This window comes from Quercus suber, unplaced genomic scaffold (genome assembly GCF_002906115.3).
Source record: "Quercus suber isolate HL8 unplaced genomic scaffold, Cork oak 2.0 scaffold_91, whole genome shotgun sequence".
Lineage (NCBI taxonomy): Eukaryota > Viridiplantae > Streptophyta > Magnoliopsida > Fagales > Fagaceae > Quercus > Quercus suber.
Window position 1 is genome coordinate 75,705 of NW_027069556.1, and position 26,398 is coordinate 102,102.

Consider the following 26,398-nt stretch of genomic DNA (forward strand, 5'->3'; position numbering starts at 1 on the left):
TGCCTTCTCATGGCACTTCTCAAAAACTGATGCATAGCCACCAACTTTTCCTTGCATTAAGAACTACAAGGAAATAGACAAACCAATTAATCATGCACTTGTTAAATGGTTGAGGTGTTTGATTGAAAAATTGTCATACAATGAAGTCCATATGAAGAAATGAATCTTGATCTTCTATGAAGAAATTACAAGTCATTTTCTCAAGGAAAAAACACATACTGAGATGAAAGAAAATCCAAACTAGTAGACATATTATGCAACAATAAACAAACTATAAAACCCAAGATAATTAAACTGCAAGAGAATTGTAGGCTATGTTGCACAGACACGGACACGAACACGGGGATACGACAATTTTTGAAAATTAAGGACACGATATGGTGAGGACACGACAGTTAAATAATTAATTAAATTTTATATTTAGGCATATTTTTAAATATTTTTAGACATAAAATACGTTTATAATTTATAAGGCAAAACAAAAGGCTGAGTAAAGAAACAAAAATAAATTCATTATAAAAAGTATAACACAGTGATGGTGACACTGTGAGTCTGTGACAGAGTGGGATTTAAAAAAAAAAAAAAAAAACAATTAGACAAATGCATTATAAATTTTTTATAACTTATAACTTTAATTAGAATATTAATATGTGATTAATATGCTACCATCAATTATATATATATATATATATATATATATATAATACTTTTTGGGCTTTTGTGTTAAAGGAAGTAACTCAAATTGCACAGGATTCAAACCTGATGAAGAAGATGAGTAACGGCTAGTTTATCAACTGTCATTTGTCAAAGGCCAAAACGATGCCGTTCTACTTAAGTGAAGTATGTTTAATGAAGTGGTGAAACGGTGGCGTTTAATGAAGCGTGTTTTAATGAAGTGGTGAAACAGTGACATTTTACATTAATCAGAACTATGTCGTTTTGGACTCTGGGTTTCTTCTTTATTCAGGCTCTTCTCCAACAGTGCTTTGTTTCTTGCTCAGTTTTGGTATAGCTTTAGAATTGTTCCTCAAGCTCTCAACTGTCAGTCCGGGAATTACGAATAGTTGGTTATAGGAGTATGTTAGGTTTTAAGGATTTAGGAATTTGTGTATTTAGAACTCTAATGTGTAATGTTGGCAAACCATGATCAAAACAATATGTTTAGTATTGTTTAGGCTTGCTCAAAGTTATATATTTTATGTAAAGTTGGAATCGAGAGGCTGCAGATGCATTGGTGCATTTCGGCCTGGCTTGATCGATCGAAAGTTAGACTCGATCGATCGAAAGTCGGCCAGAATGTTTTTCTGCAGAATTTTCCAACTCAGCCCTACCTCATTAAACATTTAGGGTTTTATGTTTTTGCCCTAGGTATATAAGGCAAAACCCTAGCCACGTTTTTGAGAGTTGCTCTTGTTATCTTGTTGCTCATACTTTGCTGTTTGTGTGAATCTCTTGTGAGAACTTTGAGGAGTTTTCTTCACATAAACTTAGGGTTTTCAAGGTAGAGATTAATTCAACATCTTGATGATCAACTCAGTTGTTGCCATTGGAGCTTAAAAAAAAACAAGCATGGGTGCTTGTAACTATTTGGAGAATCCAAGAAAGAAGGAGTCCGTGGATTCGGAACTTGCACGTGGTCGTGTCAGTAAGTTCTACTGGTGGGTAGCATTAGGAAGTCAAGCGGGGAGCTTGTAAGTCCTTTTGTATGAACTTCGATTCTTTCGCATAGTGGATTCAAGTTTACCTTGAGGATAGCTAGGTCAAATCCTCCCCAGGTTTTTACCGTGTAGTTTCCTAAGTTATCATATCTTGTGTTATTTATTATTCCGCTACTTTATATTCTTGATATGATTGTATGTTTGTGATAACCTAGAATTGCATAATTTGACTAAATTAATCACTTGGCTAATTAACTAGGTTAATCTGATTGGTTTAAGGGGTCTAAAACCGTTCAGAGTAGTTATGAGTCTGTTAGAGTAGAACCTTCTAGAAGGTTCTAGATTAATCTATTCTGGTGTATATATATAGAGTGTGTTGTAATGTATTATTCTTGAGCTTGCTTAATCAATTCTTTTCAATACAGAAATATTTCTCTCTCTCTCTCTCCCTTTCATTTTCTGTTTTAAGTTTCCACCATTGTTAACCACCTTCAAGCTCCAAATCTTGCAGTTATTTGTTGAGAACTGGAAACGATGTCATTTGAAGGAGTCTGTTTAACACTAATGTTGTTGCACAGAGATTTCGGGTTTCATTTGTATTTTCATAGTAGATAGGTGTTTAGCTAGTAAACACAGTGTTAATTTTTTTAAAAAAAAAAAAAATCGATCTTGGAGAATATGGCTGTTATCTCACTATTCCTTATTGTTATGATATCTGTGTATGATCCTTCATATTTACATCTTTTTATGAATACTTGCTAGGAATGAAAGCACTTTAAGACGGAGACCCCAAGTGGGGCGAGCGGGAACACGTATAATGGAGCAATATGAAATTCTAGAGCAGATTGGGAAATAGTCTTTTGGTTCTGCTCTTCTTGTGAGGCATAGACATGAAAACAAGAAGTGAGGACACTTACTGTTTATGTTTTAACATTTAATTTGAGAGTTGAACTATGTTTGAGGTGAAATTGCTTGTTTCCTATATTCAGGTATGTGTTGAAAAAATCTGTCTTGCTTGCTGTTGAGGATCCTCTGCCCTCATCTAAGGCTTTCCATATATGCTACCTCTGACCCTTAATTATAGGAGATTGTTTAGCTAATTCTTTCCACTTATTTTGTAATCAACATTTATGTGTAATTATGTTATACAATCTATAAATGATTATATATATGCAAAACTCTCATCATTCAAAGGTGTGGTGGTTTTTCTTAACATTCTCATGGTATCAGAGCCATACCTGGATTAGCATCCCACGATCCTCCATGGCCTCTGATTGCTCTTCCGATTCCTCTTCCACCCTTCTTCCCTTCAACACCATGATTCACATGGTTACCATCAAGCTCTCCTCCTTTAACTATCCTCTATGGAAGAGTCAACTTCTTCCCCTCCTTGAGAGTCAAGGTTTGCTAAGTCATATGGATGGCATTCTTGTGCCGCCACCTCTATTCGACCCCCCCCCCCACCTCTCAGACGCCAAGCAACAAGCACCTAGTGTGGAAAGCAGCCAACCAGCACCTCCTTAGCCTTCTCCTTTCCTCCCTTACAGAGGAAGCAATGGCTGAAGCCGTTGGCCTCTCCATATCCCGTGAGGCATGGACCGCCTTGGAAAACACCTTCAGCCACCGCTCCAAGGCCCGTGAAATTCGCCTCAAAGATGACCTCCAATTGGTGAAGCGCGGCACCCGTCCAGTCACTGCCTATGCCCGTGCCTTCAAGGCCTTGTGTGATCAGCTTCATGCAATCGGTCGCCCTGTTGATGGAACCGACAAAGTCCACTGGTTTCTTCGTGGTCTCGGGCCCGATTTCTCTAGTTTCTCTACTGCCCAAATGGCCCAAACCCCCCTCCCCTGCTTCTTCAACCTTATGTCTAAAGCTGAGAGTTTTGAACTTTTTCAAAAATCTCTAGAGACTCCGGCGCCCTCAGCTGCAGCGTTCACCGCTTATAGAAACTCTTCTCATCGCGGGGGTGGCTCTTCTCGCCACAAACGAGGCTGCGGAAATGGCTCTCCCAGTCACGGACAGGGCCGTGCCAACATCACCCAAGGTCGTCGTCCACCACGCTGCCAGATTTGCCGCTTGGAAGGACACTATGTAGATCGGTGCAGGCAGCGCTATGATCGGCATGCACCCACGGTGCAACTTGCATAAGCTTTCACCTCTTCATGCTCTCTGTCTGGAAATGAAGCATTCGACTGGTTCTTGGACACAGGGGCTTCGGCCCACATGACTCCAGCTCACTTAACTTTGGATCGCTCCACCACCTACACGGGTAAGGATTGTGTGATTGTAGGGAATGGTGCATCCCTACCTATTACCCACACTGGTAAACTTTCCCCTTCCCCGGATCTTCAATTGTTAGATGTTTTGGTTGTTGCCCACCTCACTAAAAATCTTTTGTCCATTAGTAAATTAACGAATGATTTTCCTTTATTCGTTACGTTTACTAATAATTTTCTCACTATTTAGAATCGCCAAACGGGAAAGGTGGTGGCAACCGGTAAAAGTGATGGAGGCTTATATGTGCTAGAGCGCGGCAATTCTGCTTTTATTTCTGTCCTTAAAAATAAATCTCTTCATGCTTCGTATGATTTATGGCATGCTCGCCTTGGACATGTAAATCATTCTGTTATTTCTTTATTAAATAAAAAACGACAGCTTTATCTTACCTCCTTATTGCCATCTCCTAAGTTATGTGATACATGCCAACTTGCAAAAAGTCATCGTTTGCCTTACTCTCGTAATGAACATAGGTCGTATAATGTGTTAGATCTTATTCATTGCGATATATGGGGTCCTTCACCAGTAAAATCAAATTTGGGTTTTGTCTACTATGTTTTGTTTATTGATGATTATTCTCGCTTCACTTGGCTTTATCCCTTGAAATTAAAATCTGACTTCTATGATTCCTTTATTCAATTTCAAAAATTTGTGGAAAATCAATATTCTACTCGTATCAAAATTTTTCAAAGTGACGGTGGTGCAGAATTTACTAGCAACAGCTTTAAAGCTCACCTTCGTACCTCTGGCATTTATCATTAACTATCTTGTCCATATACTCCTGCCCAAAACGATCGCGCTGAAAGAAAGCATCGTCATGTGACTGAGACCAGTTTGGCCCTACTTTTCCATTCCCACACTTCTCCTCGCTTCTGGGTTGACGCCTTTAGCACTGCAACTTACATCATCAACCGCTTGCCCACACCACTTCTCGGAGGTAAGTCCCCTTTTGAGCTTCTATATGGTTCCCCTCCAAATTATGAAAATTTTCATCCCTTTGGTTGTCGTGTTTATCCTTATTTACGTGATTATATGCCTACTAAATTTTCCCCTCGTAGTATTCCTTGCATTCTTATGGGATACAGCTCCTCTTATAAAGCGTTCCGTTGTCTTGATCCCACTACCTCTAGGCTATATATCACCCAACATGCTTAATTTGATGAGAATTATTTTCCCTCCCTAGATACCTCCCAGTCTCAACCCATATCCTCCCTCCAATTTTCAAATTTTCTAGAACCAAGTCTTCCCCAGATAGACATGCCCCCATCCTCCCTTGCGCCTCATTCCCCGCACATTGCTCAATTCGGATCTAGCCCGTGTGTTCTTTGTACTGATCCCGTGGATGAGTCTTTGCAGGCTGGTGATTCTCTTGCAGGTCCTTCTTTGCAGCAATCAGCTCCTAGTCCAGCTTCTCTTGCGCCTATTGAGTTGCCCCCTGTTGCTGCCATTCCGACAAGTTCTCATCATATGCTCACACGAGCCAAGGCTGGTATTTTCAAAACTCGCCACCCGGCGAATCTTGCTTTCTTGGGATCCTCTGGTCTTCTCTCTACTCTTTTAGCATCCACTGAGCCAAAAGGGTTCAAATTTGCTGCTAATAATCCTGCTTGGCTTGCTGCCATGGATGAAGAAGTTCAAGCCCTACAAAATAATCGTACCTAGATTTTGGTCCCTCGACCTGCCAACACCAACATTGTGGGTTCCAAATGGGTGTTTTGGACCAAGTATTTGCCCGATGGATCTATCGAGCGTCTCAAAGCCCATCTTGTTGCCAAGGGCTATACACAGGTACCTGGTCTTGATTACACTGACACTTTTAGCCCTGTCATCAAGGCTACCACTGTTCGTGTTGTCCTTTCTCTTGCTGTGACCAACCACTGGCCTCTCCGCCAACTTGATGTCAAGAATGCATTCCTCAATGGTCATCTTATTGAACAAGTTATATGGAACAGCCTCCTGGGCACATTGATCCTCGCTTCCCTAATCATGTTTGTTTGTTGAAGAAAGCTCTTTATGATCTCAAACAAGCACCTCGTGCCTGGTTTCAGCGGTTCAGCTCTTTCCTCATTCACCTTGGTTTTTATTGTAGTCGTGCAGACACATCACTCTTTGTCTTTCACAGGCAGTCTGAAATTATTTATTTGCTTCTTTATGTTGACGACATCATTATTACTGGAAACAACTCCTCTCTTCTTGCCCGCTTTACTTGTAAGCTTCATTCTGAGTTTGCTACTAAGGATTTGGGTTCTCTCAGTTACTTCCTGGGTCTCGAAGCTACACCAACCACTGATGGTCTTTTTATCAGTCAGCTGAAATATTTGCGTGATATTCTCACTCGCGCTCAATTACTTGACAGCAAGCCTGTTCACACCCTTATGGTTGTTTCTCAGCACCTGTCTTCTGATGGTCCTCTGTTTTCGGATCCCACTCTTTACCGATCTCTTGTAGGTGCTTTTCAATATTTGACCATCACGCGTCCTGATATTGCTCATGCCGTCAACTCTGTCAGTCAGTTTCTACACTCTCCGACTGAAGACCATTTTCTTGCTGTCAAGCGCATTCTTCGCTATGTCAAGGGTACACTGCAATTTGGCCTCACTTTCCGTCCATCTGTTGCTCTTGGTATTTTAGTTGCTTACTCTGATGCCGATTGGGTAGGATGTCCTGAGACTCGTCGCTCTACCTTTGGTTATTCCATTTACCTTGGCACCAATTTGGTTTCCTGGAGTGCCAAGAAGCAACCTACCGTTTCTCGTTCAAGCTGTGAGTTTGAGTATTGTGCCCTTGCTCTCACTGCCGCCGAACTTCTTTGGCTCATGCATCTCCTTCGTGACCTCAAAGTTTCTCTTCCACGACAGCCTCTTCTATTATGCGACAACAAAAGTGCCATTTTTTTGAGCTCCAACCCTGTTTCTCACAAGCGGGCCAAGCATGTTGAGTTAGACTACCACTTCCTTCGCGAACTTGTTGTCGCTGGCAAACTTCGCACACAGTATGTGCCCTCTCACTTACAAGTTGCTGATATCTTCACCAAAAGTGTGCCTAGGCCTCTCTTTCAATTTTTCCGATCCAAGCTCCACGTCTGTCCCAATCCGACGCTTAGCTTGCGGGGGGGTGTTGAGGATCCTCTGCCCTAATCTAAGGCTTTCCATATGTGCTACCTCTGACCCTTAATTATAGGAGATTGTTTAGCTAATTCTTTCCACTTATTTTGTAATCAACATTTATGTGTAATTATGTTATACAATCTGTAAATGATTATATAAATGCAAAACTCTCACCACTCAAAGGTGTGGTGGTTTTTCTTAACATTCTCACTTGCCAGACTGATAGGACTTGCACATCTGCCCACCAGGAGGTCAGTGTTTTCATATTATTCTTCATTTTCTGAAAATGAAAACAGCTATATCAAGGTCATTATCTCTTTCCATATAAGTTTAATGGATTGAAGGAATTTACTTCTTTTATGCTGGGAAATTTCTGAAAGGTGAAATTTAAGTGTCATTGTTCAATACTGAAAGATATTTTGTTGGCAATTGATTGTATATACATAAATGGGAACCATCCATTAAGTCTTATTTGTTGCTTTTGGGAAAAATATTAAGTCTTATATTTGCTTGACGTTTGGATCCTGGTATGGTTCTTCATAAGTACTAACTACTAAGACATATTACGTTCCCTAATGCTTTGTAGTTTAAATAATGATGCCTTTGTTGTACCTCTATCTATAATTTTAGCTTGTAAGCTGCTTTCTTCTTTCTTAATTCTGCAGATGGAGCTTGTTTCCGAAGTACGGAATCCATTTATTGTAGAGTACAAAGATTCCTGGGTGGAAAGGGTTAGCATCATGTGTGCTTTAATTGTTTTACGTCTAATGAAGCGTTAAGAATTTTTTATTATGATCCCTCTAGCATTTTATGGAACATATGTTCTCATTTATTACTAGTTCTTCAATTGAAATTTTAGTCTTTTCACGTCCAGGGTTGCTTTGTATGCATTGTCATAGGATGTTGTGAAGGAGGAGACATGCATGTAAGTTATAATTCTTGCTTAATCAGCTATTTGATATATGTTTTTTTTTTTTTTTTTTTTTTTTTTTGACAGTAAAATAGAATTTTATTGAACAATAGTATAGAGGTACAAAACGCCAGGCCAATGTAGTACATCATTTGAATAATTGGCTTGGCATGGCTATGCATGTGAAAAACCTTCGACACAAAAATCAGAGTAGGAAATGAAAAACCCATTGCTAAAAAACCACTGGTGTATCTATTCATTGCAAAGCCTCTGGTAATCTTGCTGCAGTGTCATTGCTCCTCGCAGAATGTCGCAATTAGATTCTATTGTTGTACGTATTTTTTATTATTGTCATATTATAATTCTATATTGTAGATAGTGTTTCTTTTATTTAATTTTTAAAATCTTTTATAATTATAAATATCTATTAGAGAATATCAACTTGGATATGGAAAAATTTAGAAAGAGAGAGAATAATAGAAAAATTAAATAGACCATATGGACCTAAATGGATTGAAGTTAGATTATATTGTTCTACATATTATTTTATTATTTTCATATATAAATTCTGTATTGTAGACTGTGGGGCCGAAGAATTTGGCAACCGCAGCTCACTTTATACTAAGCCCAAGGCCCATGCCGAGGAGGAAAAAGTGGCCGAGGACGAAAGAAGTAAGTCCAAAGTACCCTGAAACGTCGCCGAAGACGATCTTGTCCTCGGCCAATCAAGATCACAGAAGAGAAGAGCGGCATGCCATCAAAGGCAGCCTCCTAGAGCATCCCAAGGAAAAGGACAGGTACAATGGGTCAGCCATGGGAGCACGGTGGATGAGCAATTCAAGGAAAAACTGTCACCTCCGCATTAAATGCCCACAACTAACGTCCTGGCCACATTGATGAGGGAATGACCCCTGAAGAATGCTACCTCGGTTACCGCAACTCACAGAACGCCAGAGAGGGTGTCTGATGGGACAGGACTCAAGTATAAGCTTGGATGATCAACAAGTGGAAGACCAAGATCATTTAAAGAGGACTATATAATAGGAGAAACCCACCATAGGAAGTGAAGGAGATAGTATTGTAACAATCTCAAAAACTCCTGTAATCATTCTCATTCAATATTTACTTGAAAGAAACTCCTTGGATTGTGCCGAGAATAAACTTTCTTTGTTAAACTCAATTCATCTCTGTTTGATTGTCATGAACGCCATATTAACTGTTGTCCACGGCGCTAAAACCTAGTTCTTTGACCTGCTCTCTATAAATTCATTGTATTGGGCTAGTTGGGTCTGAGTCCACTCATCCAACATAAGAAGTGCTCAAACCCAGTCCCTACATAGACCGTGTTTCTTTTTTAATTTTTTATAGTTATAAATATCTATTAGAAAATATCAACTTAGATTTGGAAAATTTTAGAAAGTGAGAAAATAACAGAAAAAATAATTGAATCGCAGATAAGATCTCTTCATAATTTTATTATTAGTAATATAAAAATACAATGACAAGTTTGTATTAAAAAAACCCCAAAAGAACAAGAAAATTATAAAAATAATTAGAAAATAATGAAATAATACAATAAAGAGATAACAATGAAATTAATTATACTAATGTTCAAATATGTATTATAACAATTCTTGATTATATAGAAAGACTACATTATTTTGTAAATGCATGTATCACTAACGGAATTTTACTAACAATATTTGTTACAGTTATTTATGTAAAAATGTGTTTTTCAAAGTTAAAATTGACAAAATCCTCTTTAAGATAGATTTTGTCACAAAAAGATTTAGTCAATTAGTCATATTATCAACCAATAAGAAAATTTTTGCAAAACCTAACTATAACAACAAGAAACAAGAAGAATGGATTTTAAATGAAAAAAAAAATTAAATTGTTTAATTAATATTTAAATACTATAAAAAAAAATATTTTAAGTCAAAGTGTATTAAGTCGATCATAGTTCTATTTTTTAATTTGAAAGTTAAAAAAAAAAAAAATTAAAACCATTTGCATTGTTCTTGACATACTAGGGTCTATGATATAATAAACATCTGTCATAAAAAATTTGTGTCATGGTTTCACTACATAGGGTAAAAGAAATAAGTTAATTAAGTAACTTGTGAACAAGCTCGAGCTTGTTTAACAAGAAAATGATCCAAATTTGAACATGTAATTTTGTTTGGTAATAAGCTTGAACTCGGCACTATTTGAAATAAAACTAAATTAACTTTTAATACCCAGCTCATATCGACTCATTTATAGCTCTACTTGTAAACATCTCTTATAAAAGATATCTTGACACCACCTGCCCCTCCATTCTTCATCCCCTCTCTCCCATTCCTTTTTTCCTTCTCACTTTCCTTAGTCAATTAGTCCTTTACTCCTTTCCCATTTGCGACAAAAAATAATGTAATCTATAACGTCCCCGTCCTAACTGTGTAGATATTGTCCGCTTTGGGGCCCATACCCCTCACGGTTTTGTTCTCTCCCAAAGCACACAACAATGGGGAAAAGGTCTCTACACATTAGAGAGAGGTAACCCCTTATAAACACATTCACATATGCTTCCCTAGGTGATGTGGGATTCCATGGATTGCAAGACCCCACTTTTTGGTCTTTACAATCCATCCCCTTATGGGCACACGTGTCCTCGCTTGTGGGGCCCATACTTCCTGTCACGACCTGTACTTCAGAATTTAGAGCATGACCGGCATGTTAATATCAAGTTTACCTTAATACTAACGCGAACCAACCTAAATTAAAGGTGCTTATCAAGAATTATTTCCTGTATTCCTACTTATTTTCTTGCATAAAAACCATAATATACAAAAATGATGAAAACCTTGAAACTTCATTTAATTTGAACTTTGCAAGATTACCACTTGGCTGAAACGTCAGGTATTCATGTAAATATTACATAACTAAATGTTTAGCAAAACTCTTATTACAAACCTAACCCCAAAGACATACAACTGGGGTTCAAAACAAACTAAGGTTCAGAATTACATCTGTGCTCAAGGATCAAGTACATCTTGATTCCTCCTTTACAACAAAAGAACTAAACTACTGTACAACAAAAAAACTATACATTCTAACAAACGAGAATTACAGAATGCTTGTCACCTTTAATACTCTCGTTGCTTCTAGGAAGAACCTATGCACTGAAATATAATAAGGTGAGCTGCAAAGCCTAGTAAGATTTTACGCTCTATGGGCCTTTAATAAGAGTACATGTAAATCAAATATTTTATGGATATATCAGCTTTGATAAAAAAAAAAAAAAAAAAGCCTTCATACTATTCACGTTGTTCTTAAAATAACTTATGAACTTTCAGATAAAAATACTTCATTTTCCTTTCATATAATAATAAAAGAACATAAAAGTAATTCAGTAGCCTTATCTTTAAAAAGACTATAAAATACTTTATCATAAACTTCTCATCAGACTTATAACACATTCAACATATCTTTCTTATCATCATACTTTTCTTATAATTTCCAAATAGCTTAATAGCTCATTTATAATACATATTAGTTAATCCAATTGTAAGTCTGTCACAACTTTGGAAGGCTTCTAGCACAGAGTGCTAGGCATCCAACATTCTCTACAATGCTAGGTAATCCCGGGATCATATCATAATACATATCTTCAACCTGGCATCCTCCACAAGTTGGTCGTTACCAACAAGGATGGGTACAGCAGAATCAGTTTCACTTTTAATGGCCAATCAAAATTTCCATGGAAATGCCAGTACTATAACCCCTACTGACTGAGTTTAGATCATAACAATGGAATAACTGAAAACTATATTTTTCTGATAACTTTGCTTTTACATAAATATTTCACAACAACTGCATATCCACTTCATTCTTAAATATTATGTTCGTGATATAAGTAATAACATCACTATTCTAAAATTATCATGTATATAAGTTTGAACAACTCACGAACATATATTTTACTTAAATCATGCTTATATATAATATGTCTAATTAAAAGATTTTAATGCATAATAGTTTTCTAAACAATTTTATACTTATCAAACACACATGTCACATATCCCTTACTTGAAAACAGAAGACGCGAGAGATTTGTACAAGAGGAGCTCAAGTGTCCATGTTCTTGTTCTTGTCACCTAAATGAAAGACCAAAACTTATTACTGACAAACTCTTCCTAAGTATATAAACTTATACTTTAATCACAACCTAACTCTCAAACTCAAGAAAATCTTAATTCTCATCGCATAAAGTTTCCCCAAAAACAAGGTATATTCATCAAACAAATTACATACCAAAACGTAGAGAAACCGAGGCATAAAAATTCATTTATCATCAAAACATACCAAAGAATAAGCATATTAAATTATAGCTTAAATATTCACTCTAACTTCAAAATTAAATCCACAAAGTCAGAGTTATCCTTCATTGTTTACTGCTCATTTCAGCAGCAAATTCCTCATTTGTAAAATACAAATGGGCTATCAATACACATCCAAATGTCACGAAATTTTACAGAATCAATCCCCTAGATGTCTAGTATATATCATAAAAATTTCAAAGTCAAAGCATTAAACCATGATTTATTAAAAATCATAAAAGGCAGCATACTCAAATCTGTCCTGACAGAATTTCTTGTAAATTAGAAATTAAACCATTATTTTTCTATTCATCCAAATGCTATGAGACCACTTCCATAACAACCATGTGTGTCTTAGAATTCATAAAAACTACTCTTAACATCCTAATTCACAGAATATGATTTAATACGTATTTTTCTTGTTGTAAACACCAAATCTGTCACAGTGACAGCTTTAGCACATTTTCTTACAAAATCATTAACTAATAGCAATATGCCTTCATTTCATTTGGTTATTTTTATACCTATACTATATATATTAAAATACGTTAATAAGCATCCAAATGGCCATAATATTAGCAATCTTTCAAATTACTAAAACAGAATCACAAGTTCAACTTCTAAAATCAGATTAGAGAATAAAGAACTGAAACTAAAGCAAATCATTACACCATTAAAATACCCATAACAGAAAATAAACATATATACTTACTCACAACTGAAGCTAAACTTTAGTAAGAGTTTGATTTCTTCTTATAGAGAGATATCTATGATTTTCGGTGAAAGAAATGGGGGGCTGTTGTGAGATGGTGTTGCCGTTTCAGAAGCAAAGAAAAAGAAAAGAAAGAAGCTAAGGAAAGATGAACAAAAATGTTTCTAGTGCAGCAAAGAAGATAAGGGAGGAAGACTTTGTGGGGCACGTGTAATGCTAAGGAAAAGAGTTGGTGAGTCAACCTTTAACTTTTAAAAATTTACTTCCCCCCCCCCCCCCCCAAAAAAATTCCTAAATCATCCAAGAAGGGCTGTGTTTATTACAAAAACTATTTATTATAAGAAGTCATGTGTTTAATAGTTTTATGGGTTGTGAAAAATCAATTTTATATCACATGAATTAATTCTTCATAGCTAAAGCAAGCTAGCTATCTAACATTGTTTACTTCAACTCTATCACTAGTCATAACCTTGGATGTTCCTCACATTATTTATTGTAGAGACCTAAAAGTAGGGTCTTACAATCCATGGAATCCCACATCGTCTAGAAACACATGAGGATGTACTTATAAGGAGTGACATCCTCTTTAATGTGTAGAGGCTTTTTACCACTGTCTGTGTGTTTTGGGGAGAACAAAACCGTGAGGGGTATGGCACCAAAGTGGAAAATATCTACACAGTTGGGATGGGGTCGTTACAAATGGTATCAGAACCATGCCCATAAGGGGGTGAATTGTAGGGAAGCACATGGGGATGTGCTTATAAGGAGTGACCTTCCTCTAATGTGTAGAGGTCTTTTCCTCCACTGCTGTGTGCTTTAGGGAAGAACAAAACTATGAGCGCCATGCCCTAGTTGGAAGTGTAACACCCAACCTAGTGCAATAATTAATTTATGGTTAATATACTTGTTATTATCTTAATTACTTTAAGTGCNTTGGATGATTTAGGAATTTTTTTTGAGGGTGGTCATTAAGAAATTTAAATTACATATAATCTAATAAAATGAAAACTTTATATACTGACCAAAAAAAAAAAAAAAAAACCCAAATACATAAAGTCTTACAATTTCTTTCTACGAGTTTTCTTATTTTGAAAACGTTGCATAATAGTCTCATTATCAATACTGTAAGTTACATCTCTTTCAAATTATTTCTTGGTTTTTTTTTTTTTTTTTGGTAAAGGCCTATTATATTGTTAAGGGTACCAAAGTTTAAGGACAAAATTTGGCTACAACTTTAGTTATAGCCTAAGGCTACATCTCCCATTAAACAAACTAACATGATTACATATTTTGAAAATCTAACCGTTAAAGTGTATGTTCTTTATGTTCTTAAAACACATCAAATTTCATGCAAAATTTAAACATTTTATTGATAAAATATCTATCGATCTTTGATCTTGCAAGCATGGAGGATATAAAGAGAAAATGTAATCCAACGGTGGATTTGTCAAAATTCATATCTAATAAAAAAATATTGAGTTGAGTTGTAGCCTTAGTCTACAACTAAGTTTGTTACCAAACTTTATCCAAAGTTTTATTATGTTGGGCTTTAAAAAATTTAGGGTGGTCACAAATTTCTTTTAAGAGTAAAAAAATCATAAATTTTTAAAATTTATATTTAATAATTATCATTTTTCCAGGTCAGGGTGATCACCACCCTGCCTTCAAAGTGGAGCCGCCCTTGCCTTCTTATAATGAAGTCCACAACATCCTTCTTATATACTGGAGCACATGTATTGCTTACTATAAGCATTTAGTAGTACGCAGTCAGAAAAAATTCTGCAAAACCTTGAGTCCTTCCATCATTATTCCCCTTCCCCCACGTGAGCTACACGTTTGGTTTCATCCAACACCTTAGATTGTGCAGATACAGAATTTCGAAGGACAGAGATAAATATTTAGGATTTGCATCTTCCACTTTATTGCCTGCCATAGTTCTTGAATGAGAATCAGAATGTTTCAAACCAGTTTTGTTGCCTTTTTTCAAAGTAAATTGATTCTTTAATAATTTTGATAATAGAGGAGGAAAAGAAAATTGATACAGAGACCAGTATATAAAATATAAATTCATAATAAGGAATGGGAGAGAAAGGAAGCAAAATACAAAATAAAATTCTTGAAGATGAAAATTGGAATTTGGAAAAGAATGAGAAGAAAGGAAGAGAAAAGAAAAGAATAGATTGCTTTCTTCATTCCATATCAAGCTTAAGCTTCAATCTCTTCTTCATTCACTCATCTGCTCCTATATTTAAGAAGCTTGGTCTGTCCTTACAAAGGTAACCTGAAAATCATAAAGCAATCCTTGTTAGAGGATGCGANATAGAGGAGGAAAGAAAATTGATACAGAGACCAGTATATAAATATAAATCATAATAAGGAATGGGAGAGAAAGGAAGCAAAATACAAAATAAAATTCTTGAAGATGAAAATTGGAATTTGGAAAAGAATGAGAAGAAAGGAAGAGAAAAGAAAAGAATAGATTGCTTTCTTCATTCCATATCAAGCTTAGCTTCAATCTCTTCTTCATTCACTCATCTGCTCCTATATTTAAGAAGCTTGGTCTGTCCTTACAAAGGTAACCTGAAAATCATAAAGCAATCCTTGTTAGAGGATGCGAAAGACATAAATCTCTGACTCTTGAATTGATTCACAACATACGAGTTCATTATTTTCTCTAATTGAGTATCTCTAAAATTTCCCAAAATGAGGTACCTTATTCCAGTGGCAGGGATCGTCGGTGTGGCGACTTATGCTATCATACAATTCTTTTCGGTATGAAATTCATATTTCTTGTTATCAATTCAGCAGTATGAACAAACCTATTTTTGTACTTACATACCACATAACTTTCTTAGACTTGGTTTCTATCATAAGTTTTTCCATATCCAAATTCTAAAAGCTAACCTGTGAGTAATAATAGATTACATAGTTCCTCATTCTGTATTGATTGTCATCAGCTTTTGACCATCTAGGATGCAATTTATCAAAACAAAAAACCATCTAGCTCTCTCTCTCTCTCTCTCTCTCTCTCTCTCTCTCTCTCTCTCTCTCTCTCTCTCTCTCTCTCTCTCTCTCTCTCTATATATATATATATATTACAGTTTTCACTTATGTGATATTTTTTAGGTTGCAATTACAAATCCTCTATAAACCCACCCCAAAAAAATAATAATAATAAACCACCAAAAAAGTAATAAAATTCTTACCTAGCCCATTCCTCAACCCGTGGCCCTCCAAATATTAACAAAACTCTGATTCTCCTTTAACAAATTCCAAATCACCTATATATATATATATAACCATTTTCACCTATTTGATATTTTTTAGGTTGCAAATGCAAATCCTCTATAACCCCTCCATCCCCAAAAAAATGAAGTTCATTGGTGGAACACATCAAATACTTCCAAGCATTTAATCACTACCCAACACTTGAGTGAGTTGGTCCCATCTCCACACTTGCCAAATCCCAAATAAAGTTCCTAAATATATTCCCTTAGTTCCCAAGCATTCTGCTCCATTGATGCCTTATTGTGAACTTTTGTAGATGGATAAGGAAAGAGAGCGGGAGGATGCAAGAAGGAGAAGAGAGGAGGAGGATGCAAGAAGAAGAGAGGAGGAAGATGCAAGAAGGAGAAGAGAGGAGGAGGAGGAGGATGCAAGAAGGAGAAGAGAGGAGGAGGATGCAAGAAGAAGAGAGGAGGAAGATGCAAGAAGGAGAAGAGAGGAGGAGGATGCAAGAAGGAAAAAAGAGGAGGAAGATGCAAAGGAGAAATTAGAATCTCACAAAAAAAGGATGGAGCAATTAAAAGGGCAACCTCGGCTTCCAAAATTCGCTGACCCAAAACGCTACGACATATGGCTGAAACCGGACTTGAGCACGTGCAAATTTGCAGGGTCTGTGGCTATTGAGCTCAACATCATGGCGGATACTTGCTTCATTGTCCTCAATGCAGCTGAACTCTCCATTGATACCGCCTCCGTATCTTTCACTCATCACCTAGCTGCTACAGACACTTCTAATTCTAACCAGGTCACAGTTATCTAACCTATCTTATCTTTCTATCACCTTAACTACTTTACTTTTAAAGTTAGTTTAAACTAATATAACTGCATTAACTTATATATAAACTTTCTAAAAATGTCTTGTTAAACTTTAGTTTAGTGCTTTCCATGCTTTATTGATGTGGTTGATGTTGTTGTGCTCTAGCTTATTAAGCTGATCAAAGAAATAGTCAACCTTTTTATTATTTGAATGCGAGAATGATTCATTGAATTTACATTTATCATGCCAAACCAAATGCCATGTCGTTTAAAAATAAAATGCTGAATGAATAATTGAATTAAGTTTTGGACTTGGGCAGGTGTTGAAGCCTTTATATGTTGATGTGGTTGAAGAGGATGAGATTTTGGTTTTGGACTTTTCTGACACACTTCCCATTGGGATCGGACTTCTTACCATCGCTTTTAAAGGAACTTTGAATGACAAAATAAAGGGCTTCTATACAAGGTACAATACTCGAGTGATGCCTGTTACGATAATACTACAAATTTTATTACATAACTCTTTTTATACACTATCAGGGTGTGTGTGTGTGAGAACTTTTAAGCTTAACATAAAAAAGAAGATGCTAAACCTATTGTTGGAATATTATTCACAAGTGAGTAGTACCGCAATTGGTGAAGTAGTGAAGTCCACATTGGATAAGATTGACAAGTATGAGCAGTTAATATAACATAATTGGACTCATACTCATTGGCTTAAGTTTTTAGGTTAAGGGGTGCCCTATATGTTATATTTAAAAAAAATTAAAAAAAAGTGCTTTCAAATATGCTTAGAATGATTAAAAATTTATTTTCAATGATGGTTGAGATTATCAGGCAGGCCTTTGACCAGAGTATTTAAAGATTTAAGTTGATGTATATACTCTCTTTAATGGGATTGAACCCATGAGTTCACCCTTCTCTATCTACTTATAAATGGAACTAAATGCCTTCTGTTTTCTGCTAAATGAGAATTTTACTAGTAATGTGTATATATAAGTTGTTATTTTGCTTTCTAGTACATATGAGCACAATGGTGAGAAGAAGAATATGGCAGTTACACAGTTTGAACCAGCCAATGCAAGGCGATGCTTTCCGTGTTGGGATGAGCCTGCTTGCAAGGTGTCACATCTCTCTCTCTTGGTTAATTTAAGATCTTGTTCTTCTTCTCTTCTTTTGCTGAAATCAAATTTTATATCCGATAGCATTTCATGCTGCATTTAGAAGCTAGTGTTCCCCTCATGAAGCTAGTGTTTTGTTTATTGTGACTAAGTTACTTTTGGTTCGGAAGTAGATTTGCTTGATTCTATTTCAAATGAATGCAAACAAAAGCTTATTTGGCTATTATTATTGGGCATTGCAGGCTATGTTCAAAATCACATTGGATGTGCCATCACAACTAGTAGCTCTTTCCAACATGCCAATTATTGAAGAAAAAGTGGATGGGGATCTGAAGACAGTTTCATATCAAGAAACACCCATCATGTCTACATATTTGGTGGCAATTGTTGTTGGTTTATTTGATTATGTGGAAAATCTTACGTCTGATGGTAAAAATAAAACACTATTTTCACTGTTTCATGTGTATTATGATCCTTGTTCTTGATTGTGTAATCTTACATCTCTTTACAGGAGTTAGAGTTCGAGTATACTGTCAGGTTGGTAAAGTAAATGAAGGGAAATTTGCATTGGATGTTTCTGTTAGGACACTTGAATTATACAAAGAGTAAGTTTTACCGTGAATCACCACCAAACTATTGATCACGAGACACAGTATACAAGTCTTTTGGTGCTTATGTTGTATTATTTGAAATTCCAATTAACCAAGATAATTTTGGCAGATACTTTGCGGTGCCTTACTTTCTTCCTAAATTGGATATGGTTGCAATTCCTGATTTTGCTTTTGGGGCCATGGAGAATTATGGTTTGATTACATGCTGTGAAACAACTCTGCTCTTTGACAATCAGCATTCTGCAGCTGCTAATGAGCAGAGGGTAATTTGAATGTTGTGAATATTGCTCTTTTTGTTAGAATTTTGTTTGGCCTATATATTTCGGAGCTATTGTTTTAATATCACTACACAAAATGTTTTATTATTATTTTTCTCTATAGCTTGCGATTGTCGTAGCCCATCAACTAGCACATCAGTGGTTTGGCAACCTTGTAACGATGGAATGGTGGACTCATTTGTGGCTGAATGAGGGATTCACAATATGGGTATTTATTGCATTGTGTTATAATTGTTCCAAATTGTTTTATTTAATTATGTTTTGCACATCAGCCAGACTCAATTTTATCACCTAGTTAAAGAACATGTTAATCCTTACGTCATTTATTTTGTTTACTAATCTGAAACTTGTTCACACATATTTTGATTAAATTATTTCGTTCTCATATAAAGTCATGGTTAACTGTTCGTATATTTAAAAAATACGTGCTCACATATATATACTTATATTTTGGGTGATATTGATCAAGTTACTTGATAGACTACTTCTCTTCATTTATGGCTCTATAAAAATAAAGTTCATTAACCTAGAATTTACATATTACTTTTAACCATTAAATAGACTATTTTATGACCAACTGAATCAGTCAAAAAACCGATAATTTTATATATCTTATGACTATATCTATAAATTTTAAAAGAAAGTTAATTTAAAATATATATTTTATTATATATATACAAGTCAAGCCTCGAGTTCATGAACTTGTCCACGAACTTGATATATGTTTCAACTTGATTTGTTTATCAATCAAGCCTCAAAGGTTGGCTTGAGCCTGGCTTCGTTATTAAAAAAAAAACTAACATATACATTTTTTGTTGGAACGTAGCCCAAGCTCTTCGTAAATGGTTTAGTTTTTTACAGCCAGCATGGGTCATGTCTCTATATATTATCCTTAATAAACCGCATGCTTTTAAATTATATATCGGTTATTTTAATGTGTTCAGGTTAGTTATTTAGCAGTTAATCACTTGTTCCCAGAATGGGAAATGTGGACTCAGTTTCTTAATGACTGTACAGAAGTTCTTAGGCTGGATGGGCTTGCAGAGTCCCATCCCATTGAGGTAATTCTGCATGCACTATTTTTTTTTTTCTTGGTATAATTACTTTTTGAGGAACTAGTGTTATTACTTTTTTGAGTATATCTCTATATAAGCATACTTTTTTAGGTGGAGATAAATCATGCTAGAGAGATTGAGGAATTTCTTTTTGACACGATAAGTAACAAAAAAGGTGCATCTGTTATCTGGATGCTGCAAAGCTATCTTGGTGCTGAATGCTTTCAGGTTGGTTGTTGGATTTTCTTTGTTTTGGTATATGGGTCGTGTCCCAAGTAAAAATATTTCTTATTATTCAAGAAGCACTTTTCCCTCCACCCCAAATTCACATGAAATTTAAGTCATAGAAACCCTTCATAAATTGTGTCCGTTTGGATACAACTTATTATAACTGAAAGTTGCTGAAAACTGATTGTTGTTGAAAACACTGTAGCAAAATAATTTTTAAATGTGTAAATAGTATCGTGAAACCCATGTTTAATATTTTTTAATACATAAACAGTGCATGAACAGTGTGTGAACAGTACATGCACTGTTCATGCAAAGTAAATTTTGTCTCCCAAAGTCAACAAGTGTGGAAAAAAAAAAAAAAAAAAAAGAAAACGCAACTTTACTTTGAGTAAGAAAAATTGCTATCCAAACGCAGGCATTATGTGATGCAGGAGGCGCAAGAAGATTGTTATTTAATATTATTTATGTTTGTAATTCAATTGTATTTTTATGTTTTAGATCCTAGTAGTAATAAGGTAATTAGGGTTTCCTACGCCAAGTAGAACTAGGGTTTGGCAATCCTTTATAAGAAAACTATTGTACTCTTTTTGGAGATAGTTGATAGTTTGATGAATGAAAAAATTAATGGCCTTTTGGTTTATTTGGTCTGATGTTGACTCCAGTTCCACGTTAGGTGTTGACTCCTAGTATTTTTCCTACTTGGTGCTGACTCTAAGCTAGACCTAGGTGCTGACTCTTAGGTCATATCCTTTTATTTTCTTGTCTTTCGATATTATTGCTCAATTGTTCTGGTTGTCCTGCATCATTATGTCCTTGAGAAAGATAGAGCATCAGTAACTTTCTAGTTGAAAGTTTTGAAGAGGTTACAGAGGTTTTGTTAAAAAATAGTTGGATAGTATGAAACAGGTTTAGGAAGAAATCATTTACTTGATCAATACTATATAACTAATATTTTGAAAAGTGCTCATTTCTATTTATATATAGAAACAATGGTGATACTCATCTAGATAAGAAATACTCTTAGAAAGCATATCTATGATATGAAGCACGGGTGCGTTTCCGATTCGGGTGCGAGTACAGGTGTGGGTGCGAGACTTGGCAATTTTTGAAAAAGTAGGGTGCAGGTGCGGCGATTAAAAAATTATTAAAAATATTTTTATTTATATTTTCTATATATTACTAAGCATTCTTTTTCATATAATTGTAAATATATACCAATTTAAGAATAATAGTAGATAATAACTAAAAGATGATATTCATAAATTAGAATACAACCCACAAGTTCATTTTTATTTTTTATTTTTTATTTTTACATGTATTTCAGCCATGATTTCGGCAGATTTCGGCCAATTTCGGCTGGAATCGGAGCCGAATCAGCGCGAATTGGCTCAAATCAGCACAAATCGGAAAAAAAAGAAAAAAAAAGAAAAGAAAAAGGGGGCGAATCGGCGTGTTGGAGGATCGTCGCTGAGTCAGACGCGGGTGTGGCGCCCATTTTGCCGCGTCAGTGCATCATAGTTGATATCTAGTGACATAGCCTTCAGCGTGATCCAGATTCTTTCTTGGCTGCCATGTATTACCTATATGATTGTAGTTATGGTTTGTTCTTTTATGGTCCATCTTTGTGAACCAATCATCTTCTGCAATATATGAGATAATTGCTCAAATCTTTTCATTGGATTAAGAAACTCAGTTAGTCAATTTTTGCTCATTTGTAAAATATTTCTTATGTAATTTTTTGTCATTTAATTATCTTTTTTCTCGCATCTATAAATCAGAGGTCACTGGCATCATTTATAAAAAAATTTGCTTGCTCGAATGCGAAGACAGAAGATTTGTGGGCTGCACTTGAGGAGGGATCTGGTGAGCCTGTGAACAGGCTAATGAATTCATGGACAAAGCAAAAGGGATTCCCAGTTGTCTCTGTCAAAGTCAAAGATCAGAAATTGGTGTTTGAGCAGGTTTCTTGTGTCTGATCTCTTTCACCCATTTTTTTTTCCTGAAATAACATGTCTTAACCCTGATGCATACCAAGTTGTTTCATTTTGTAATGAGTGTCACTTAATAATATTTTGAGAACTTAGTGAATTCTGACAAATCAATGTAATAATCGCAGTCACAATTTTTGGCAAGTGGTTATCTTGGAGAAGGGCAATGGATTGTTCCAATAACATTATGCTGTGGTATATATGATGTGCACAAGAATTTTCTACTGCAAACAAAGTCTGACACTCTTGATATGAAAGACCTCCTGAGTGACGAAAGCCATTTAGCCTCTGCTTGGGTGAAACTTAATTTCAATCAGACTGGTTTCTATAGGGTTAAATATGATGAGGACCTTGCAGCTAAACTCCGATACGCAATAGAGAAAAAATACTTATCTACAATAGACAGATTGGGTAATTTTGATATTTGTACTCATACCTGCAATTATCTTATGATGGTATGTGTTTATGGTAGAAAAGAGCACTAAACTTATTTGTTTAACAGGCATCCTGGATGATTCATTTGCCCTTTGTATGGCTCGCCAGCAGTCTTTGAATTCATTGCTTACCTTGATGAGTGCTTATAGTGGGGAACTGGAATTCGTTAAAACATTTTTTATTAGCCTGTTCCTGCGTTCAGCAATGTAAGTTGTCCTATATACAAATAATTGAAATTCTTATGGTGGTCATTGTTTATAAGTCATTCTGGTTGCTCTGTCTACTGTTTTTATTTTTATATAAGTGATATCTTTGTAGTTGATTTTATTCCATTTGGTTGAGAAAGCCCCATAAGATGTTATCTATTAAGGTACTAGAATGTATGACAATACATTTCCACAAATTTATAGCATGAGTATATCATTTTTTATATACTGAATAATTTTATATTCTTGGTGATTAATATGCTACTATCGATAATATATATATATATATACATCATTCTCTGTATTTAGTCAGCCTTTTTCTTTCTTAAATAGAGTTGCTAACACCAAATAAAAAGCAGACCGAGGTATTTTATCATTAAATCTAGGAGATAACTATAAATGTCTCAGAATGTAAAAATTGTGCTTTAAGAAAGAAGAAAAAGTCACTTAAGGATCGTTGTGATTCCTCTTTCAAGTTTTGATGTGATAGACTCACAAAAATTTACCTCAAGATCTAAGATGCAGATATTTCTTGCATTATTTGACTTATATGCATATTTACTTATTTTATTTGGAGATATTCTATTATGCTTAGTCAAGATAAAATTTGTCATACATACTAATAATTATATTGAATCAACCTTAGACATCACGTCTGAAGTTGCATAATATGTGAAAAACTTTCCAAGGAATCTTTGACTTGATGGTTGCAAACACTCAGTTATATCAGACCTTACATGCTAATGGAAACCCGGTGTGTATCACTAACCCAAATAATGAGCGCTTAAAAACTTTGAGCAAGTCCAAGAGCCTTACTTGCTTAGTGGCATTGCTTGCTCTCCTTTATGAGGAGAGCCAAGATTCAAATCTCCCTCCCCCATTGCTATAACTATTGAAATTATAAAATATATATTGTCGAAGAGTTGCTTCATTTTTATTTTCAATCTTCCATTTATTTTTGTTCAATGTTTGAATTTCTTTGCAGGAAGCTTGGTTGGGAGCCTAAGAAAGGTGAGAGCCATCTAGATGCAATGTTAAGAGGAGAGGTTTGGACTGCCTTGCTGTGTTTGGATATGATCCAGCACTAAAAGAAGGAAGTAGGCGTTTTCATGCATTCTTGGATGACAGAAATACGCCACTCCTCCATCCTGACATAAGAAAGGTTGGTAAAAAAAAGCATTGGTCAATTACTAGTATTTACCCATCTACAATACCTATCAAGTTTTCTAGTGGGTTGTGGTTGCAGGCAGCATATGTGGCTGTCATGCGGAGAGTCAGCACCTCAAACAAATTTGGTTTTGAATCTCTTTTGAGAGTTTATAGAGAAACTGATTTGAGCCAGGAGAAAACACGCATCTTAAGTAATACATATCATTGTTTAAAATGTTTTGAAACATTATTTGAATCTCTCTAGTATGTTGGAGACATATCTATTTTTGTGCTCTTGTAGGTTCATTAACATCTTCTCCAGATCCCGGCATAATTCTTGAAGCTCTCAACTTTTTGTTGTCTTCTGAGGTATAATTGTGAAGGTCAAAATATTTTCCGTACAAGTTAATAAATATTGTCTGATGGAGCTTGGAATGTTGATGCTGGCTTTATTTCCTGTTTGATCTAGGTTTGTAACCAAGATGCTGTTCTTGGACTTGCAATTAGTAGGGAAGGACGCGAAACAGCTTGGACATGGCTAAAGGTAGTACTCCATTAGTGAACATAAAATGCAAAGAGCACATTGCAGTGAAAAAATTCCGATGATCATGTGCAAGCAGCATGCACAATATCTGTGTTACACATTGATTAAAATTCTCCTTAAAAAATTAAGAGACTGATCTAAGATTTGACACGTGGATTTGAGGAAGACAAAGGAATTTAAGCATATTCAGGGGACAGGGCACTCACCTTCTTTCCCGTAGGAAGAACATGCATTGTGGTGCTTCTCATGTATTTATAGTTGATAAAAGGAAAATAGGGAGATGCTAGACGCATAAATTGATCATTTGGGTTACTCTGTCGAGAAATGAAGGGAAATTTTAGAATAGCTTCTCAACTCCCAAACCAACCCCCTTCCCTCCCAACACACCCCCCCCCCCCAAAAAAGTAACCAGTAGACTTTGGGAAGAAGACAAGTTTTTTGAGTATTTGTGAAATCCCATTGGATTGATGAAAACCAGATGACTGAGCTCCAGAGAAGATGAAGTTTCTTAGTGAAAGTAGGTTGTAGGATCTTTAGATTCTGAAATATATCTTCAATTTTATGTGAGAAATATCAAGTGAAACCACATCTATATTGAAATTGCTAGTTTAAACTCAATTACATTTTTAGTTTTTATCTTGGTCAGAAATTCCATGATGCTAGTCTATGACTATTTTTTTTTTTTTTATGTATACATGACTGAATGGGTACCTTGTTTTGATTTACTTTGGCACAGATCCCTTATTATTCTATTCCCGTGTTCATCACAAATACATTCCATTTTGTTGTCTAATGCATATTTATGCTTTTACATGTGATTGCAATGCAGGATAACTGGGAGCATATTTCAAAAACCTGGGGTTCTAGATATCTAATAACCCACTTTGTCAACTCAGTTGTCTCCCCGGTTTGTCTCTCCCTTCCTCCTCTCTTCTATTGTTAGTTCCACAAGTATCAGTTTTTTGCCCTTTGTGTCTCAATTACAAATGCATAGAAGTTAAGTTTAGCAACAACAAAAAAACAGATATATAGTTAAATTCAATTACACTTGGTTATTGTTATTACTTATCATTTTTTTTTTCTTTTTTCATGTTTTGTTCTACCTATGCCCCAGTTTGCTTCGTTTGAGAAGGCCAATGAAATAGAGGAGTTTTTTGCAAACTGTACTGAGTCCAAGATTGCTAGAATCTTGAAGCAGAGCATTGAGCAAGTTCACATAAATGCAAATTGGGTTCAGAGTGTTCAGAACGAATAACATCTTGCCAAGGCTGTGAAGGAGTTGGTACATTGGAAACACTAGGAGACACTTTCATTTGGCCTTTGTTGTCAAGACTTAAGAAGAAAGCAGGTGGATTAAATTTCACTACTTTTAATAATGTAAATTTGTCGAACAAGTGCGATAATAATGAATCAGACACACACACATATATAGATATGTATAACGTTTGTATATTAATAATATATCTTCTGGAGTTGGTTCTTTATACTTTTGATCTCCCTTTTGTTTGTAAGGGTTTTTGCTTATTTTATCTTTCTTCTTTTTTCTTTTTTCTTTTTCTTCTTTTTTTATTTTTTTTTATTTTTTATATAGAAGTCTAATAGCATATTTGGTGTTAATGCATGTTTTCCATATTAAAAGAAGTTATTATGAGCTTCGGTCCTCTCTAATCCTTTGTCATCTAGTGTTTTTAAAATCTCACTAATCAGACTTTG

The 26,398-nt window shown here is 35.4% G+C and overlaps 2 protein-coding genes and 1 long non-coding RNA gene across 3 annotated transcripts; 2 read left to right on the forward strand and 1 right to left on the reverse strand.

Moving 5' to 3' along the window:
* The first annotated feature begins 5,879 nt into the window (after window positions 1-5,879).
* On the forward strand, window positions 5,880-7,073 carry LOC136067901 (uncharacterized mitochondrial protein AtMg00810-like). The gene has a single exon (XM_065774339.1). The coding sequence runs from the start codon at window positions 5,880-5,882 to the stop codon at window positions 7,071-7,073; it is 1,194 nt and encodes a 397-aa protein (XP_065630411.1).
* Window positions 7,074-10,788: 3,715 nt separating this feature from the next.
* Window positions 10,789-13,220, reverse strand: LOC136067916 (uncharacterized). Its single transcript, XR_010629319.1, has 2 exons — window positions 13,027-13,220; window positions 10,789-12,092 (listed from the first exon to the last, which is right to left on the reverse strand). It is a non-coding gene; the product is annotated as an uncharacterized LOC136067916 (long non-coding RNA).
* Window positions 13,221-15,606: 2,386 nt separating this feature from the next.
* Window positions 15,607-26,169, forward strand: LOC111985193 (aminopeptidase M1). Its single transcript, XM_065774360.1, is given in 20 exon segments — window positions 15,607-15,798; window positions 16,571-17,056; window positions 17,388-17,533; window positions 18,087-18,189; window positions 18,431-18,617; window positions 18,700-18,793; window positions 18,909-19,062; window positions 19,181-19,285; window positions 20,022-20,138; window positions 20,244-20,360; window positions 22,142-22,324; window positions 22,480-22,762; window positions 22,854-22,992; window positions 23,978-24,045; window positions 24,048-24,154; window positions 24,239-24,353; window positions 24,443-24,510; window positions 24,611-24,685; window positions 25,515-25,592; window positions 25,800-26,169. Coding segments are annotated over 20 exon segments (2,880 nt in total). The 5' UTR covers window positions 15,607-15,729; the 3' UTR covers window positions 25,986-26,169.
* Window positions 26,170-26,398: the final 229 nt, after the last annotated feature.